Genomic DNA, 20,812 nt, shown 5'->3' on the forward strand with positions numbered 1-20,812 from the left:
GGGCCACATGGGGGTGCAAAACTGTATGGAGGGCCAGGTAGGGAAGGCTGTGCCTCCCCAAACAGCCTGGCCCCCACCCCCTATCCGCCCCTTCCCACTTCCCGCCCCCTGACTGCCTCCCTCAGAACCCTCGACCCAGCCAACCCACCCCTGCTCCATGTCCCCTGACCGTCCCCACCCGGGACCCCTGTCCCTAACCACCCCCCAGGACTCCACCCCCTATCTAACCCTCCCTTCCCCCCCCGAACCTCCGCCCCATCCAAACGTCCCCTGCTCCCTGTCCCCTGACTGCCCCCCGGGACCGGCCCCTTTGCCAGGCCACTCAGAGCAGCATGTCTGGCTGCCGCACCACCTGACTGGAGCCAGACACGCTGCTGTGCTGTCCTGCATGAGCGCGCAACCCCGCCGTCCAGAGCGCTGCCCAGGGCAAGCCTCCCCGGTGGGGAGCTCAGGGGCTGGGCAGCACCGTCCTGCAGGCTGTAGTTTGCCCACATCTGCCCTAGACTCACCCTCTGACCCATCCTCCTCTGCTCGTTCCATGAGTCCCCATGGATTGCACCCTCCACGGACTGGGAGTGAGACTGCTGGAGACGGCAACTTCCCTGCTCCTGCTGCATGGAATCCATGGCCAAAGCGCTGAGCTGGAGTAACATGGTTTCCCTCTGCTCCAGGCTGCATCAGCTGTGCTGCTGGGACCGAGCCGGTGCTGGGCTTCGAATACAAGTGGTGGAACACCCTGCCGGCTAACATGGAGACGACCGTCCTTAGTGGAATCAACTTTGAATATAAAGGGTTCGCAGGTACCTGCGGGGAGTCGTTTACCAGCGTGCTTTCCACAGGGGGCTGGCCGGGCTTCCCCCGTCGCAGGAGACACTGCAGCTGCGGGGCTTGGTTCGCTGGCCCTCAAGTGGGCAGCTCTGCACCCAGGTTTCAGTCCCGGTGGCATGGGCAGTGGGTATAATAGGCCAGCGGAGGCTCTGCTGCTGCTGCCAAACCCCTGGCTGTGGGGTTCTGGGGGGAAGTTTTGTTTTATTATGCCCCCTGCAGGTTCTGGGGCGGCTGAGGAGACGGTATGTGCTATTCAGCTTCCTGGGTTCATCAGTAATCTCTCTGGAGTCCAGCGCCTCATCAGCTGCCTGGAACGTGCATGGGGCATAGCAAAAGCTTTTACCGGAGGAGAGTCTGAGACGCTTTTCTCCGGGCAGCTTGGGGTCTGGGGAGGGGAGACGCAGAGTGGCTGCAGCTGGCCCTGGACTCCTCCGGGCAGGTGGGGCGGGGACTTGGAGCTTCAGCTGGCCCGGGGCTCCTCCGGCCGAGGGAGTGTGTCTCAGGGCTCCAGCCGCTTGGGGGGAGAGGGGATCTCGGGGTTCTGGCCGGGTGGGGGAGGGGGTCTCAAGACTCCGGCCACAGGGGGTGGGGAAGGCTGAAGGGGCGGAGCCAGGGCCAGCCTCCCCAAAGGGGGGCTCCACCCGCCGCCCATGCCGGTTGGGTTATGTCCAGAAGGGGGGTGCTTGTCCCTGTAATAGTTATCCTGGTACCATCCCTCTCACGGTTCCCCCTCCCGTACGGGACTGGCCATGTTAGTGCAGGCTCCTTGGTGCCCCCACACCAGAGGGTGGCATTGCTGTGTGCCAGCAAACAGGCCCGAAGCAGCAGCCAGGCAGTGGAGGGCGACTCGCCCACGCTCTACCAGTAACCGATGTGGCTCCCACCAAAGCCACTGGCTAAAACCCGTCAGGGGACTCAGAGATGCCCTGGGCGGGGGGGCAGATGAGAATTCTCCCGTCGCCCTCCCCACCGGGGGCAGCACTCCGCCCCTCTGCCCAGGGGGAAGTGACCGTACAAGGCACCAGATGGGGTGTGACGCCATCCACCTTGATCTGCCCCTTAAATGCCTGTCCCTGGGGCGCGGTCCTGGCGGTGGCCGTGCTCTGGCAGTCCGGGGGGCTGTGACTTTTGGCCTCTGCTCTTCCAGGGTGGGAGGTGGCTGGCGACTACATATATACAGCAGCAGGCGCCTCCGACAACGACTTCATGATCCTGACAATGGTCGTTCCTGGGTTCAGGTGAGAGCGGGGGCGGCCTGCCTCTGGCCTCGCGGCGCCCAGCATTCCAGGCCCCAGACAGCCACAGGGCAGATTTCAGTGGGTCACTGTCCCGTGGGCAGGTGCTACACCTCAGTGTACAGATGGGCTTGGCTGAAAGGGCTGCCCTCGCTCCCAGCGCAGGAAGCTGGTGTTATTAATCATGCTCATTCCGGCAGTGCCTCTGGGCTGGCCAGGACTAGGCCTTGTGGTGCCAGGCGCTGTACAGACAGCCCCTAAGATCTCACGGTCTGACCAGACAGACCTGGGGGAGGGAGGGGAGAACACGCCAGCTGGGCAGCCGGGTTGATGCCAGGACTTTGTGGGAGGTGGTTTTAGTTGGGAGGGGATAAATGGCAGGGAGAGAGATGTGGAAGAGAAGCGGGGACAGGGCAGGAGTGGAGTGAAGCTGAGGGGTAGAGACTAAGGGAGGGGATTGTCTGCTTGCGCCCATCAGCGCAGGGCAGGGAAAGCCCAGTCAGAGCCGTAGGAAGGACCCTGCCTTGGCCGTGGCTCCAGCCCCCCTCTGGCTGGCTCCTCCCTGCAGTTTTTCCCCAAGGCCACGTAGTCAGGGGAGGGGTGGGCACCCCTGGGTCCTGGAGTCTCCCCTGCACAGTATCTGGCCCAAGAGGGTGCTGGGAGGGTAGGCCCATTTTACCCCCTCTCCATGCAGCAATCCCTGCTCTGGCTGCTCCTACGGGCCAGGGTCTCTGGCTTGGTCTCAGATACACATGCTGAGGCCAAGACTCCATCACTGGGTAAATCTGGAGTAAACCCACAGAGCGGGGTCCCTGAGCAGAACCTGCCTCCCAACACCAGTCACCCTGCGCTCCCTGCACGCACATCCAGGCACTCTCAGCCCTCTCCAGTGCCTTGCGCAGCAGGACGCAGCCTGAGATCCGCTCTGTGTTCGCAGGCCCCCGCAGTCTGTGAGGGAGGATGTTGAGAGCAAAGAGGTGGCAAGAATCACCTTTGTCTTTGAGACCATCTGCAGCGTGAACTGCGAGCTGTACTTCATGGTGGTAGGTTGGCTCGGCTGCTTCCTGCACTGGTTCCATTCCTGCAAATCATCACACTCTCTCTGCCGCCTGGGTAGGGCCTCCCCTGCCCCGTCACACCCCTAGGAAGTGCTGTGGGCTCTCTTGGGGCAGGCATGCAGCTTTCAGGTCTCTGAGTCGGGCCAAAGGCCGGCTCAGGCTACAGGCTGCCCAGCAGCTTCCTGGAAACACATTGGTGGGCCTAGATCCAGATTACAGGAACCACCAGTGCATCTGGGACCTGCACTGCTGTTTCAGCAGAGAGACCCAGGGCTGAGCTGGAGACTGAGCTCCCCTTTGACCCACAGTGGATGGGTTGTGGGAGAAGCTTGCCCAGCCGCTGCCCATGCTGTACCCACTCTGGGTTAGGGGCCCTCTGTCTCCAGGGCTGTCACTCAAGCACTTCCCTGCAACTCTGAATTCCCTTAACCCTGAAAAGTCCTGTCCCCAAAGGAGCTGGAAGAAGGACCCCTGGAGAGGGGCACCTCTTAGTGCACACACCTTGCCCCACTGCGCACACACCTCCACCCAGTTCACTCCTCTCCTGGCCGCCCTGGCATGCTGCGGCCGCCCTCCCAGCTGCTGCAACCCACCACTCCTGTGCCTCAGTGTCCTGCCCTCACTGCCATGTCCCTGCTGCCCACTGGTCTGCCAGCCAGTACCATCCATCTGCATTGCTGTGTGTGCCCGCAGAGCATTGTGTCCCCTCCCGATCAGGTACTGGGAATGCCCGTCACGTCCTGGCAGAGAGGTTGGGTGAGATGAGCAGGGTCTGAGTATCAGGGACGAGGCCTCTAACCAGCTACATGCATGGTGTGATCCCGGCCGTGAGAGGAAAGGACAGGGGCTTCAGCTGTGGTCAGGGGGCTCTTCGTCTCGAACGGATAAAAGTGAGAGATGGTTCATGCTGGCCGCCTGGTGTGCATCCCTCCTGGTCTCTGGTCTCCTGAGGTGCATGGCATCACTTCTGCCCTTGTTGGACAGCTGCCCACAAGCACTGACTCAGGAATGTCTTGTGGGCTGGAGTCTGTACAATTATAGAATCATCAAATCAATTCACAAGTCTTGGCTGGGTCAGTGCCCAGTGGGCGTCCGAATGCGACACCTAAACGGCCCCTGGGTCACAGCACCTGAGTGACTCACGCTCTGAATTCCAGCTGCAAGGGCTGAGCGCCCAAGTGGCTTTTGGAGCTGGAATCTGACAGCACCTGTCTCTGAGGTGCTTTGAAAGCTGCAGCCCAGCTGGGCAACGGGAGGGGACTCGGGGGTCTGGGTAATAAAACCCTTCTGGGTAGAAGTGACCAGCTGCTCCGGTGGCCGCTGACCAGCCCCTTTTGTCTTCCTACCCCCTGGCAGGGCGTGAACTCACGGCCCAACACGCCCGTGGAGACCTGGAGTGGCTCCAAAGGGAAACAGTCCTACACATACATCATCGAAAAGAACGCCACAATGAGCTTCACCTGGGCCTTCCAGCGGACGGCGTATCATGAGGCGGTAAGACGGTGGAAGCCCGGTCCCAAAGCTCCTTGCTCCTTGTAACGATGCAGGTTCTGGTGGGACCCAACTGAGAGTGCCAATTCAGGACAAATTGCTTCAAGCAGGGCAGTTACAGCCCAAGGCTGGGGTTTCTATGCATACCAAGGCAAACCAAACCAGCCAAAGAGAGAAGACTTCGGTTTTACCCCACTGGCTAACCACAAGTCACACAGGCAATTCCCTTAGACACCCCAGTATCACCACCAGTGCCACTCCTTACGAGGACCAACGGTTATGAAAACCAATAGCCCAGTAAAAGAACAAAGGTTCTCTCAGTCCCAAAGGACCACGCCCCAGACCCAGGTCAATATACAAATCAGATCTTACCCACAAATCACGCTGTTGCCAATCCTTTAGAATCTAAAATCTAAAGGTTTATTCATAACAGGAAAAAGATAGAGATGAGAGCGAGAATCAGTTAAATGGAATCAGTTACATACAGTAACGGTAAAGTTCTAAGGTGTATCTGCCTTCTCTCAATGGGTCAGTTGTGTAGCTGATGGTCCTTCATGGGCCATCAAGCAGGCTGGGCAGAGCTGACACCAACTTCTCTGGGGTGTCACCCAGAAGCAGAGCATAAGTTTGAAATACAGACAGTATAGAGCCAATATTCATAACTTCAACTACAAAAATGATACACACATATAGACAGCATCATCATCATCAGAAAACCATGACCTTGTCTGAGACACCTCATTTGACCCCCTTCTATATAAGATTTGGTGCCACCACACAACCTTGGTTGCAATGATGATCTATACAGTCCCAGGTTATGTCAATAACGTCATACCCCCAATGCAAAATTGATGCAGGAAGGGATGACACAAACATCACTGACTGCATCCCAAAAGAGCTTCTGTCTTTCTACAGCTAGCGTTGGTGTATAACAGAAATGATTTATCAAAGTCATGTTCGATAACATGATTGAATCTCTTTACAAAATCAAAGTAAAACTTGGTTAGAACAGTAGTGGATTGGATCTGCTTTTGCAGCATGGTTCCTGTATGTCTCATGTGATCTTGCCAAGAGCTAAAGAACATAGCTACTTGATCCATACAAACTCTGGCAAATGTTTGGAACCCAATTAACATCAAGTCAATGTAGATATTAATGTTGTCCATAGGACAGGAATCTTGGCATTTAGCCGTGAAAGCAATATGGTAGTGTGCCTCAGTTTCCCTTTTCATACAGCACATCAGGTCTGGAATGTCTTCCCCTGTGAAACGTTCCAATACTGTTTACAGGCACTAACTGTGAAACATCAGTATAACAAGGCCTTTTAACACAAAGTGTGTTCTCATGTAATCCTTTTAACATGTTCAAGGGTTTTTCAAAAGGATAGGCACATTGGACATTTTTACATTATTACATTGGACATTATTACATTGGTAATAGCAACACATTCGTTACAAAAATTACCATGAGCAATAACAACAAATTCATTGCAAGTGTCCATCTACAATCATGTTTGTTATTCCATACCTTTGGCTCAGTACTATTAGGGTTAACCTGTGGCTTCCCTTTGCAAAATTAAGGTCTCTCTTTTCTTTTTGTCCTGTAGGATCAAACCCTGATCTCTCTTGCTTAACAGAATTCACTGGCTGGTTGGGTGTGCTCTCTGTGCTAACAGCTATTGGTTAGTCTCTAAGGTGCCACAAGTCCTCCTTTTCTTTTTTGCGACTATAGACTGACACGGCTGCTACTCTGAAAACTATTAGCAAGTCTTTCCTCCCCTAGTCAGTCAGGTAATTTGCATTACCACAGACAGGAGCCAGTTCACCAGTTTTCAGATCCTTAACTGCTACCGCTTCCAAGGCTGGACTCTGTCTTAAAGAGATTCCATCCATTTTCACTAACAAGCTAGACTCAAAGTTCTGTTGTCCTTCCCTTACCAACCTCTGCTTCCACATGGAATCAGATGTTAAGTTCACTGAGAGACTACAAGTCATATCTAAAGTGTCTAGAGATGAGAGTATACCTGCCATCCCCTGCATTCTCGAGAGATTAACTACACAGCTGTTCTGCTCTGCAGACTCAGCTACCCAGTCTTCCCTCTGAACCTGAGACACAGACTGTTCACTTACAGAATCAACATAGAGACATTCTTCTCTCAACAACTTTGTCTTCCCAACAAGCTGGCCAAACACAGCCACTTGGTTAGAGGACTGTTTAACTTTCTTAACAGCTTTCACTCCATCTGAGACCTTCTCAAAGCTATCCACACTGGATCTTTCAACAGGAAAGTCAGTGGATCCATTCACAACAGAAAATTTCTGGCTGTTAGCAACTGAAACTTTCTTGATTAAATCACTTTCACCTCCTTCTGTTGCAGTAAACTGCTTGCAAAGACTCCATGAGGATTCCTTTCCCTAGGGCTTGTCTAGGCAACAATTCACCCCTCACAGAAATTCTGCTCTTACCCTCTTCACCTAGGGCTTGCTCTAGAGGAACACTTTCCTGAGCAACAACAGACTCTTTCTGGGTCTCACTTACATCCAGAATTACCTCTGGCCCATCCGGCGGATTCCTACACAATCCCCTTTCAGGCAAACTTACAGACTTCCTAGATAAAAGGTCAGAAGCATTCTCCTTCCCTTTGCCACACACAAGTTCAGGAATCTTTTCCTTCTTGCTACAGGTTTCCACACCCTCAGTAGGTAACACAATCACATCACCTTCATGCTCTCCTTGTGCCCTGGCTAGGATCTCACCCTGATTAGACAGAGTTACTGCACCCTTTCCCAACAACACACGAGCAACAGGCAAAATACAAGCACCAGAATTGTCTGCTCTCTGGGATTTTACATAGACACTAACTGGATGCGACCTAGTAACAGGGCCATTCTCCCGAGCAGACACAAACTTAGGACCCTTCCCCTCCTGGGCTTTAGCTGAATTCAGAACCAACTCTGAGACAACTGCACTGCCCTCAACCATCACAGGCTGAAAGGCCCCTTCTGTCTGCTCCACAGACAAAGAAGAGCCGGACACACTTTCTCCTTCACCAGACACCCAGCTTGGGATCTCTTTCCCCTTGTCCCAGCACACAAGGCTGGTCACAGACAGCTGCTTGGAGATCAGGGTAGCTCCCTCCATAGGCAAGTCAATACCCCTGACAGAAACAGGCACATTTCCTTCACTGTCAGAATTCTCCACCCAGCTAACAGGTAAGGTCCAGGGACACTCATCTTCCACTCTCCTCGCCTTCCCACACTGCTGACTAGACAAAGCCATCGGCTCACCCAAACTTTCCTTACCAGGCACATTGCCACTCCCCACAGATAAACTGCTGCTCTTCTCACTACCCTGAGCTACTTCCAGCAAATCACAGTTACCCTTTTCAGGTTCACTTTTACAAGCTGTACTAGCCAACGATCCATCACCCATCAAAAATCTACCCTTTCCTTCCTCAGTTAGGGCTTTAACCCGACCATCCACTTTAATCTGCTCCTGAGAAACATTGTCCTGACCAATGAGATCTTTCTGTGCTTGATCTAATTCCAGATTCACTTCTGAGACATTAGACAGACATTCAGAAACTTCATTCACAGACAAACTGCTTTTTTGCACAGACAAATAGCTATTTCCCACCAGGTTAGAATCCCCCTCTCCCTGGCCATGGCAAAACTGGTTAAACGCAGAAAACTGCTCAGAGTAATACAACATATCAAAGCTTATGCTCAAATAAATTGGTTAGTCTCTAAGGTGCCACAAGTCCTCCTTTTCTTTTTGCGGATACAGACTAAAATGGCTGCTACTCTGAAACCTGTCAGTAATGGCAAAGTTCTTGGTTCAGGCTTGCAGCAGTGATAGAATAAACTGCAGGTTCAAATCAAGTCTCTGGAGAACATCCACAGCTGGGGTGGGTCACTCAGTCCTTTGTTCAGAGCTTCAGTGTAGCAAAGTCCCTCCAGAGGCCAGAAGCAGGATTGAAGACCAGATGGAGGACCTGCAGCAGCTTTTTATAGTCTCTTGCCATGTGGACTCTGCTTTCTGTGTCCCAAAGACAAGCTGTCCAGCACACGGCCTGGAAAAACCTCAGAGTTCTGTCCATAGGCAGGTCCCTGCATGCCTTGCTGAGTCCCAAGGTGTGTCTGCCTTCTCTCAATGGGTCATTGTATAGCTGATGGTCCTTCATGGGCCATCAAGCAGGCTAGCCAGAGCTGACACCAACTTGTCTGGGGTGTCACCCAGAAGCAGAGCATAAGTTTGAAATACAGACAGTATAGAGCCAATATTCATAACTTCAACTACAAAAATGATACCCACATACAGACAGCATAATCATAATCAGCAAACCATAACCTTGTCTTAGACACCTCATTTGACCCCCTTTATATAAGATATGGTGCCACTACAGGACCTTGGATGATCTATACAGTCCCAGATTATGTCAATAACATCACACTCCTCTCCTGTCGTGGAGACCATCTGTACATGTCAGAAACTGGGATTTCCTTGCAATCAATTCTGGTTAGCAGTGTCCCTTCAGCAGAGGCTGGGCAGCTGTGGGCAGGGAGCAGACCTGGGGCTCGAGAGACCCAGTTTCCGTTCCTCCCTCTGTCCTTGTGAGACCTTGGGCAAGTCCATTAGCATATCTGCCTGAGCTCCCATCTGCGCAGTGGGGACGGTAGCTCCACCCTCCCTCCCAGGGTCACCATGTGAGTGCTTGCGAGGAGCTCAGACACTGCAGGCTGGGGGCCAGGCCCCAAGGTAGAGAGCCAGGAAATGTCCCTTCACGTTCCTACTGCGCAGTCCCAGGACAATCCCTGCGTTCCCGGCGCACCCTGGGGCAGCGCTTCTGGTGTTGTGGGTTCACGGGGACCCCTTTGTTTCAGGGAAGAAAGTACACGAATGACGTCGCCAAGCTCTACTCGATCAACGTGACCAACGTGATGGATGGGGTAGCCTCTTACTGCCGGCTCTGCGCCCTGGAGTCCTCGGGCTCCTGCACCTCCTGCCCGCCTGGGAACTACATAGACCGAGCCTCCGGCGCCTGCCACCCATGCCCACCCAGCACTTACCTGAAAGCCCACCAGCCCTATGGCAGTCAGGCCTGCATCCCCTGCGGCCCTGGAACAAAGAGCAACAAGGTGTTGTCCCCCCTCCTCCCTCTTACCCATGGTGATGTGGGGCTGGTGCACCAGGTGCTGCACAAACGCCCACGCTGAGTCAGCCCCGCCCCGAGCAGGCTGATCCTGCAGATTGGTGTGTGTGAGCAGCCTCGTACACCCAGTGACGTCACATGGGCAGAAGGACCGGCCCGCCTGGATCCAACTGCAGGATCCGGGCCTGGTCCCTGGTAAGGGAGAGCTCCCCTCTCTCTGTTCAAACTCGCAGTGACTGCACCTCCTGGCAGTGCACGTATCACAGACCTCCCCAGCCGAAGGGTGGGGTCCCTGAACTAGTGCAAGTCTCTTTCCTGCTGGGCTGACAGGTTTGTAAAGTGTGATCCCGAGTTTGAGTTCCGCTCTCCTGTGTAGAATCCAGGCTGCCGCACAGTTGGCGGCCTGCCCATCAGTAACGGGCGGTGAGGGCCGGGCCTGTAGTGAAAGCAAAGGGGATTTTTTTCTGAGGCTTCTGGACGTGTACGTTCTGTGGTACCAGAAGTGCTAAGGCAGTCTTCTGCCTGGGTCACTATGCAGGGTCTCCAAGGCCTGGCCTGCCCGTATCATTCCTGCTGACCATGGTCCAATTGTCCTGTACCTGGCCGGGATTCTGCCGGGAGTTACACTGACAAATCCAGCAACTGTTGATTTCAAGACTTACCATAGTGGGGAACTGACGGAATTCCCAGCAGAATGGGGCCTCCCTAGACGTATTTCCTTAGAATTTTTTTCTCTCCCCTCCGCCCCCACCAGTTTTTCCTGCCTTGAACTCAGATCCTGTATCATGGGAGTTGGGGTGGAATGCTGGGCTCCGAATGACGCAAGGCGAGTGTGCACATCCCTAGATAAAGCCGTTTCATTGCCACCAAACCCGCATGGCGCGTGGGGCGACACGGACAGCGCGCCCACAGCAAGAGTGGCCCAGTGCTCAGTGCACTAGCCCGGGCCGGGCGACACTTGAGGTCAGTCCCCTGCTCTGCACAGGCTCCCTGGATGACCTGGGTCCCTGTTCCTCAGCCTGTGAAACGGGATAATGGCCCTGCCCTGAGGGTGACTACGGTGCAGATTCTGAGCTGCCATGTAAGTACCCTAAACAGATGGATAAATTTCTTGAGAGGTCCCTGTAGAAATGCCCACATCCTTCCGTGTGTCAGGGATGCTGCTGCCTTAAAACACAGCCCATCCAGAGGCCAATTTTTTAGAGTGCCCCTGAGCCAGCAGCAGCTGTTCCGCACGCTCTTGGAAGGGCTCGTACTGGCTGACTGGGACGTTCCTCTCCCCAGATCCATTCACTGTGCTACAACGACTGCCGCTTCTTGCTTGACAAGGACGGCAGGACCCTGGAGTACGACTTCTCAGCGCTGGCCAATAGCACATCCTTCGCAGGCGGGCCAAGCTTCACCTCCAAGGGGCTGAAATATTTCCACCACTTCAGCATCAACCTGTGTGGGAACCACGTGAGTGCACAGGGGTGTCCCTGCATCCTCTGCTGACCCCTGCAGCCTGGGGCAGCTGAGGCTGGGATTTCAGCCAGCGCTGGTGCTAAACCTGGCTGCTTTTGTTTGCTTGATGTATTGGCACCACCAGCAAGAATGGGAACGGTGTTGAGATCTCCACGCACTTACCACTTGCGTTGATGCATCTAGTGTTATTCTGCAGAACTGACGATGCTCCAAAGGTATGGTACATTGGCAGTCGCCCCAGCTGGTAACACCCAGATTCCTGTGGAAAGTGCCATAGGCTATTTAATGACCACAAGCATCTAGGTGTCATGCATTTAGATAAGAACATAAGAAAGGCCCTACTGGGTCAGACCAAAGGTCCATCTAGCCCAGTGTCCTGTCTGCCTACAGTGGCCAATGCCAGGTGCCCCAGAGGGAATGAACAGAACAGGCAGTCCTTGAATGATCCATCCCCTGTCGTCCACTCTCAGCTTCTGACAGTCGGAAGTTTAGGGACACCCAGAGCATGGGGCTGCATCCCTGCCCATCCTGGCTAAATGCCATTGATGGACCTATCCTCCATTAATTTATGTAGTTCTTTTTTGAACCTTGTTATAGTCTTGGCCTTCACAACATCCTCTGGCAAAGAGTTCCAGATTGACTGTGCGTTGTGTGAAGAAATACTTCCTTGTGTTTGTTTTAAATCTGCTGCCTGTTAATGTCATTGGATGACCCCTAGTTGGTGTGTTCTGAGAAGAGGTAAAGAACACTTCCTTATTCACTTTCTCCACACTGTGACTAGGTGCCTGTGGTGGGCCACACTGAGAATGCCACACTCAGGGCAGACTGCAAGAAGCAGAGCAGACAGTCCCCCAGACTGGTGGCTATTTCTTAGATGCACCAGAACAGTAACAAAAGAGCTTCTGTGTCACCACACTGGTTAACCAAACACCATCCCCTTGGCTCCCATCCAGACAAACAGGTCAAATATAGTGAGAGGTTACTGAAAAGCCATTTCACCATCTGTGAGGTTCTACTAATCCCAAAGGATCAGACACTTACCCTCAGATCAATATGTATCTCAGATCTTACCCAAATATCACACTGTCAGCCAACCCTTAGTACACTAACTAAAGGTTTATTAAGAAAAGAAAAGGAGAGTTATAAATAGTTAATAGATCATATACATACAAATGATTGCAAAGCCCTTCTATCAGGTTTGTAGCAGTAATGGAACTGACGGCCGGCTTGTAAGGTCTCTCTGGTAACTTCCAAGAGATTGGAAGGTCCCCTCAGGTCAAAATACTCCTTTGAGTTGTAAATCCACAGTCCAGAGAACTGGAGCAGGAAAGGGGCAAAATGGAGATGTCTCGGGTCTTTTATATCCTCTGCCGTGTGCATAGAAACTTGCTGTTCCAAACAAAGCCCACAACCATGGTGGGTGAAAAGTTATTGCCCCAAGATGGAGTCCAGGGGCACATGAGCATAGCACATGCCCTACGTGGTTTGCTGAGTCACAGGGCGTGGCCATTGCTCCTCCCTGTCTGAGGAGTCCCCAGGAAGAGCTATCTGGGCAGGATGGCCAATTGTGAGAGTGGAGTGTCCTTAATGGGCCAGCAACACAGGCCTTGAGCAGGGGGTTGGGCTAGATGATCTCCTGAGGTCCCTTCCACCCCTAATATTCTATGATTCTAATGTAAAACTATCTGGGGAGTGTCACCCAGGAATACAACACATTGTTAAGATACAAGTCCATGGTCAATATTCATAACCTCAGATACAAAGATGATACATGGATTTAATCAGGATTATCATACTGGATAAATTGTAACAGTTCCATTGACACCTTACATGAGCATTTTGGATAAAATTTGTTGCAATTGTATAATATTGGAAGCAGCACTGATACAAATGGTCATTTTCAATCATACAATTTTCAATCATTTTCAGTCATGGTCATGATTTTATAGACCTAAGTGGAGCACAGGATCTTGTCCAAGAGGTGAATATAGCTGGACAGCTTGGTAATAGTGACCATCATATAATTAAATTTAACATCCCTGTGGCGGAGAAAACACCACAGCAGCCCAACACTGTGGCATTTAATTTCAGAAAGGGGAACTACACAAAAATGAGGAAGTTAGTTAAACCGAAATTAAAAGGTACAGTGCCAAAAGTAAAATCCCTGAAAGCTGCATGGAAACTTTTTAAAGACATCATAATAGAGGCTCAACTTAAATGTACACTACAAAGTAAAAGAAGCAGTGAGAGGAAATAGAAAGGAGCATAAACTCTGGCAAATGAAATGTAAAAATACAATTAGGAAGGCCAAAAAAGAATTTGAAGAACAGCTAGCCAAAGACTCCAAAAGTACAGCAATAGCAAAAAGATGTTTAAGTACCTCAGAAGCAGGGAGCTGCTAAACAACCCGTGGGGCCACTGGATGATCGAGATGCTAAAGGAGCACTCAAGGACGATAGGGTCATTGCGAAGAAACCAAATGAATTATTTGCATCGGTCTTCACAGTCAAGGGTGTGAGGGAGATTCCCTGACCTGAGCCATTATTTTTAGGTGACAAATCTGAGGAACTGCCCCAGATCGAGGTGTCATTAGAGGAGGTTTGTGAACAAATTAATAAACTAAACAGCAGTAAGTCACCAGGGCCAGATGGGATTCACCCAAGAGTTCTGAAGGAACTCAAATGTCAAATTGCAGAATTACTAACTGTCATCTGCAACCTCTCATTTAAATCGGTTTCTGTGCCAGATGGCTGGAGGGTAGCTAATGTGACGTCAACTTTTAAGAAGGGCTCCAGAGGTGATCCCGGCAATTACAGGCCGGTAAGCCTGACTTCAGTACCGGGCAAACTAGTTGAAACTAAAGTAAAGAACAAAATTGTCAGACACAGAGATGAACTTAATTTGTTGGGGAAGAGTCAACACGGTATTTGGTGAGGCATGATTTCCCTTTACAATCTACTAGATTTCTTTGAGGGGGTCAACAAGTATGCGGACAAGGGGGATCCAGTGGATACAGTGTACTTAGATTTTCAGAAACCCTTTGACAAGGGCCCTCACCAAAGGCTCTTAAGCAAAGTAAGCTGTCATGGGATAAGAGGGAAGGTCCTCTCATGAATGGGTAACTGATTAAAAGATAAGAAACAAATGGTCAGTTTTCAGAATGGAGAGAGGTAAATAGTGGTGTCCCCCAGAGGTCTGTACTGGGCCCAGTCCTATTCAGCATATTCACAAATGATCTGGAAAAAGGGGTAAACAATGAGGTAGCAAAATTTGCAGTTCATACAAATCTACTTAAGATAGTTAAGTCCCAGGCAGACTGCGAAGAGCTACAAAAGGATCCCTCAAAACTGGGTGACTGGGCAACAAAATGGCAGATGCAATTCAATGTTGATAAATGCAAAGTAATGCACATTGGAAAACATAATCCCAACTATACATATAAAATGATGGGGTCTAAATTAGCTGTTACCACTCAAGAGAGAAATCTTGGAGTCACTGTGGATAGTTCTCTGCAAACATCCATTCATTGTGCAGCGGCAGCCAAAAAAGTGAACAGAATGTTGAGAATCATTAAGAAAGGGATAGATAATAAGACAGAAAATGTCATATTGCCTCTATATAAATCCCTGGTACACCCACATCTTGAATACTGCTTGCAGATTAGGTTGCCCCATCTCAAAAAAGATATACTGGGGTTGGAAAAGGTTCAGAAAAGGGCAACAAAATGATTAGGGGTATGGAACAGCTTCTGTGTGAGGAGAGATGAATAAGATTGGGACTTTTCAGCTTGGAAAAGAGATGACTAAGGGGGGGGATATGATAGAGGTCTATACCATCATGAATGGTGTGGAGAAAGTAAATAAGGAAGTGTTATTTACTCCTTCTCATAACACAAGAATTAGGGGTCACCAAATGAAATTAATAGGCAGCAGGTTTAAAACAAACAAAAGTATTTTTTCACACAACACACAGTCAACCTGTGGAACTCCCTGCCAGAGGATGTGGTGAAGGCCAACACTATAACGGGGTTCAAAATGAACTAGATAAGTTCATGGAGGATAGGTCCATGAATGGCTACTAGCCAGGATGGGCAGGGATGGTGTCCCTAGCCTCTGTTTGCCAGAAGCTGGGAATGGGCAACAGGGGATGGATCACTTGATGGTTACCGTTCTGTTCATTCCCTCTGGGGCACCTGGCCCTGGCGCACCAGAGAGAAGCCACGGAGCGGCTCTTAACAGTTATGGAGCTCGAAGCAGACATGCTTCAGGCGATACTAGCTCTTCAAACCGAGCTGCTCCACACCCGCACTCTTACCCATGCGCTTCCCCTCCTCCCCACCAGCACACGCTTATCAACCTCCTGGTTCCACTCTCTACCCGCCGCATTCCACTCCTCCCTCCTCACAGTCCAGCCGTGTGGACTCCCAATACCCACTGCACTCAACACCCATCCCGCTGCAGTTTGGCCCTGCTGAAGTCCAGCACCCGCTGCACCGTACTCACAAGACAGGACACTGGGTTAGATGGACCTTTGGTCGGACCCCGTCTGGCCGTTCTCGTGGCCTCTGTCCTCTCCCCCACCCGAGTCGTCTCTTCTCCACGCTGAACAGTCCCGGTCCTTTTAATCGCTCCACATGCAGCAGCTGTTCCGTCCCCCTCATCGTTTTTGTTGCCCGTCTCTGAACCTTTTCCAGTTCTAACAGATCTTCTTTTGAGATGAGGTGACCAGAATTGTACACAGTATTCAAGGCGTGGGTGTACCATGGATTTCTGTAGTGGCATTTTGATATTTACTGGCTTATTATCTGTCCCTTTCCTAATGGTTCCTAACGCTGTGTTTGCTTTTTTGTCTGACGCTGCACATTGAGGGGATGTTTGCAGAGAACTATCTACGATGACGCCGAGATCTCTTCCTTGAGTGGTAACAGCTAATTTACACCCCATCATTTTATATGTACAGTTGGGATTATGTTTTCTAATGTGCATTACTTTGCATTTATCAACACTGAATTTCATCTGCCATTTGTTGCCCAGTCACCCAGTTTTGAGAGCTCCCTTTATAATTCTTCAGTCTGCTTTGGACTTAACAATCTGAGTAGTTTTGTATCATCTGCAGATTTTGCCACTTCACAGTTTACTCCTTTTTCCAGATTATTTATAGATATGTTGAACAGCCCTGGTCCCAGTACAAATCCCTGGGGAACACCTCTCTCCATTCTGAAAACTGACCATTTATTCCTACCCTTTATTTTCTATCTTTTAACCAATTACTGATCCATGAGAGAACCTTCCCTCTTATCTTATGACTGCTTTCTTTGCTTAAGAGCCTTTGGTGAGGGACCTTGTCCACTGTATTACCCTTGTCCACATGCTTGTTGACCCCCTCGAAGAATTCTAGTAGATTGGTGAGGCCGGATTTCCCATTACAAAAGCTGTGTTGACTCTTCCCCAATATATTGTGTTCATCTATGTGTCTGATGATCCTTTTTTTTTTACTGTAGCTTCAACCAGTTTGCCTGGTGCTGAAGTCAGGCTTTCCGGCCTGCAATTGCCAGGATCACCCCTGGAGCCTTTTTAAAAAATTTAGCTATACTCCAGTCACCTGGTTCAGCTGATTTAAGTGATAGGTTATGTACCCCAGTTAGTAGTTCTGCAATTTCATATTTGAGTTCCTTCAGAACTCTTGGGTGAATCCCATTGGTCCTGGTGACTTATTACTGTTTAATTTATCAATTTGTTCCAAATCATCCTCTACTGACACCTCATTCTGGGACAGTTCCTCAGATTTGTCACCTAAAAAGAATGGCTCAGGTGCAGGGATCTCTCTCACATCTGATGCAAAGAATTCATTTAGCTTCTCTGCAATGGCCTTGTCTTCCTTGAGTGCTCCTTTAGCCCTTGGACCATCCAGCGGCCCCACTGATTGTTTGGCAGGCTTCCTGCTTCTGATGTACTTTACAAAATTTGGGGGGTTTTTTGTGTCTTTTGCTAGATGCTCTTCAAATTCTTTTTTACCTGCCTAATTATACTTGATGCAGTAGGATTTGACTTCCAGTTTTTGAAGGATGCCTCTTTGCCTCTAAGCAATTTTTTTTTATTATTTTGATTTGGGGTGTACATTTAATTTGAGCCTCTATTACGGTGTTTTTAAAAAGTTCCTATGTAGCTTGCAGGCATTTCACTTTTGTGACTATTCCTTTTAATTTCCATTTAACTAACTTCCTCATTTTTGTGCAGGTCCCCTTTTTGACGTGAAATGCTACTGTGCTGGGCTTGTTTGGTATTCCCACCCCCACCACAAGGATGTTAAATTTAATTATATTATGGCTGCTGTTATTCACCTCTTGGACCAGGTACTGTGCTCCACTTAGGACTAAGGCTATGTCTACACTACAGAGTTAAGTCAACTTAATTTACGTCAATGATCATAAGTCGCTTTAATAACATTGGTTGATCACATCCACACAACACTTCTTGTGTCAGGTGAGCGCATCCCCAGTCATTGCTCTTGCATTGACAGGGAGGGAGAGCATTGCAACATGGGTAGCTATCCCACTATGCAACTCTGCACCCTTTGTCACCCTCTGCTGCTGGGAGCTCTGGGAATGGATCACAGTGCATCGTGAGGACATGCTCGCTGTCCCATAATGCAGTTCTTTCCATCCCATCATTCCATGGGCTTCCTACTTTGTGCCGTTTTTCAGCAGCCCTTGTAAACTGTACACCCACTATCTCTGCCTGACAGCATGGATCCTGAGCTGCTGACTAGTCTGGTGATGAGGGTTATGAACACAACGCGGCTGGTCCTGCAGTACTTCATGAGCTGTGAAACAGACAGTGAATTGGTAATGCCTGCCCTGCTGACTGCCATGGAAACAAATAATTCAAGAGTGCTGCTTGCATTCACAGAACAGCTTGCCATGGTGGACCACTGGTATTGGGCTTGGGAAACAAGCACTGTGTGGTGGGAGCGCATCGTGATGCCCGTATGGGATGATGAGCTGCAGAACTTTCAGATGTGCAAAGCTACCTTCCCATAACTGTGTGCAGAGCTCGCCCCAGCACTGCAGCACAAGGACACCAGAATGAGAGCTGCCCTCACTGTGGAAAAGAGAGTGGTGATCGCTGTGTGGAAGCTGCCAACTCCAGACTGTTACCTGTCAGTTGTGAATCAGTTTGGAGTTGGAAAGTCCACCGTGGTGGTTGCGGTGATGCAAGTGTGCAGGGCCATTAATCGCCTCCTGCTAAGAGGGACTGTGACTTTGGGTAACGTGCAGGAAATAATGGATGGTTTTGAGGCAATGGGATTCCCTAACCGTGGTGGGACGATAGATGGAACACATATCCCAATTTTGGCCCCTGGCCGTCTTGCGATGGAGTACATCAACCAAAAGAGCTACTTCTCCATCGTCTTGCAGGTTTTGGTGGAATATTGGGGTTGTTTCACTGACATCAATGCAGGGTGGTCCGGGAAGGTGCATGTTATCCTCAGGCATCTTTTGGAACACTGGACTGTATAGAAAGCTGCATGTGGGATTTTCTTTCCAGACCAGAAGATTCCAGTGGGGGGTGTGGAAGTGCCCGTAGTGATCCTTGGAAACCCCGCCTACCCCTTGCTCCCGTGGCTCATGAAGCCTTACACCAGGAACCTAGACACCATCCAGGAGTGCTTCAACAATAGGCGCAGCAGGTGCCGAATGACCGTTGAATGGGCCTTTGGCTGATTAAAAGGTTGCTGGTGCTATCTTTTTGGCCGGTTAGACCTCAGTGAGGAAAATATTCTGATGGTCATTGTGGCCTGCTGTTCTCCACATAATATTTGCAAAATGAAGGGGGAAAATTTTACCCAGGGGTGGGCTGCTGAGGCTGATTGGCTGGCTGCTGATTTTGAGCAGCCAGATACAAGGGCAGCAGCGGGAGATTAAACAAATCAGGGAGGCTTTGAAGGAGCATTTTGACAATGATTCCCAATGATGTGTCTGTATGTGATGCATTTGGCCAGGCATTGTTTACCTGCTGCCATGAATTACCCCTGTAGAGCTTGCTTCTTGAGCATTAATTGCAAGGAGCAAATATTCCTACCGATAGCCTCTGTGTTTTAATGTTAGCACCCAGCGATGTATGTATGTTACAAATAATGACTCATTTTATTTCAAAGACTTAAGTTTAATAACCAGATAAACCACAACATTTTGGTCAAACAGGATATGACAATGAGGAGCAATCTTGCGGTTAGGGCTCTCCTAACTCCAGCTTTCGTTGGGAAACCAGTCCCTAGGCATGGAGTGCATGGGGTACTGTGAGGGACCAGGAACACACAAAGAATGTGGTAGGGGAGTTTGGGGAAGGCATGGACCGGAGTTCTGTAGTGGCTGGAGAGGAAGTTGGGCATGGGCTCAGATTGCAGGGTAATGAGGGACTTTCATCATCTTTTTCTGGACCTCCGGGAGCTTTATCATCTGCTCTTGACCCTGTGTCTTTCCCTGGCTATCCAGCCTCAATCTTTCATTGATTGTCTCCCTCCATGCTCTTGTTTTGTGAAGTGCTGCATGACTTATCTGATGGAGGCACTCCACCGGTCTGGAGGAGTGGGTCTTCAAGGGCATATCTGCAGAAGACAAAGAAACAATGAACAGAGACTGTATTGTGAGTGCACTCAGAGCTTGAATCACAAAAGTTACACACACCTCTTTCTCAGTGTCCCTTGGCTAGCACACCGGTTGCTGCAAGTCCCAATTATGGTGAGTTCTCACGGCAAGGGGGAAAGGGCAGGAAGGGACAAAGGGTTATTTACAAAGGGGATTACTGTGAGTGGCTAGAGAGCCGTGAATATTGGCACCCTTTTTCACAGGCTAGGGTAGTCAAACCCGATATCTCACTCCTAAGGGTAACCCAGGATGCAAGGGAGCATCTCCCGCATGCATGCGGTTTCAGAGTGGCTCCATAGGCTGTTCACCTGTGCGCTGCTCTGGCCCCTGCAGAAATATTGCCAGGTGGCACTGCAAAGTTTCCTACAGTTAGGGAACCAAGGCAGCTCTCCCAAGGAACCTTCAGCAGAGGATTGCAGAATATCTACAGGAAAGTTTCCTAGAGATCTCTATGGAAGATTCCCGGGACATCCCCTGTATGTTAACAAACTTTTCCGCTGTGGCCCCACTGAGTAGATGGATAATTTCTGTCCCTTATCCCTCCTCTCCCATATAACAAAGTGCATGAGAGCACACTCTTCTCTAACCGTGCACTTCCCGGAGCTCCCCTCTCCTGCATCCTGAGCACCGGAGCCGGAGTGCTGGGCCTGGCTAGACCCCTCCGGAGTGGAAAAGAGGTCTTGACTCGACTCACCATACCACTGGACAGCCCTGCCGTATGCTCCACATCTTCCTCCAGCTCCTCCTACTCATCCACCACTTCCTCGTCGTCGGGGATGAGTCCGCCGGGGGCTGCCTCCATTCCCTCCCCGTGTCCCCATGGGGCTCTTGGCAGGGGGTCACCGCCGAGGAGGGTGTGCACTCCTTGTAGAAGCGGCATGTCTTGGGCGCTGCACCAGAGCAATGGTTGGCCTCCCTTGCCTTCTGGTACGCCTGC

General features: G+C 50.6%; 1 protein-coding gene across 4 annotated transcripts in view; it reads left to right on the forward strand.

Moving 5' to 3' along the window:
* Positions 1 to 20,812, forward strand: part of ELAPOR1 (endosome-lysosome associated apoptosis and autophagy regulator 1) — a 109,903-nt gene that overhangs the window by 49,079 nt on the left and 40,012 nt on the right. For all 4 annotated transcript variants that reach the window (XM_073320348.2, XM_073320350.2, XM_073320351.2 and 1 more), the window contains exons 10-15: positions 672 to 800; positions 1,976 to 2,066; positions 3,001 to 3,106; positions 4,478 to 4,615; positions 9,496 to 9,750; positions 11,049 to 11,222. In XM_073320348.2, the coding sequence (XP_073176449.2) occupies positions 672 to 800; positions 1,976 to 2,066; positions 3,001 to 3,106; positions 4,478 to 4,615; positions 9,496 to 9,750; positions 11,049 to 11,222 (893 nt within the window). The remainder of the gene's footprint in view (positions 1 to 671; positions 801 to 1,975; positions 2,067 to 3,000; positions 3,107 to 4,477; positions 4,616 to 9,495; positions 9,751 to 11,048; positions 11,223 to 20,812) is intronic.

This window comes from Lepidochelys kempii, chromosome 21 (assembly GCF_965140285.1).
Source record: "Lepidochelys kempii isolate rLepKem1 chromosome 21, rLepKem1.hap1, whole genome shotgun sequence".
NCBI lineage: Eukaryota > Metazoa > Chordata > Testudines > Cheloniidae > Lepidochelys > Lepidochelys kempii.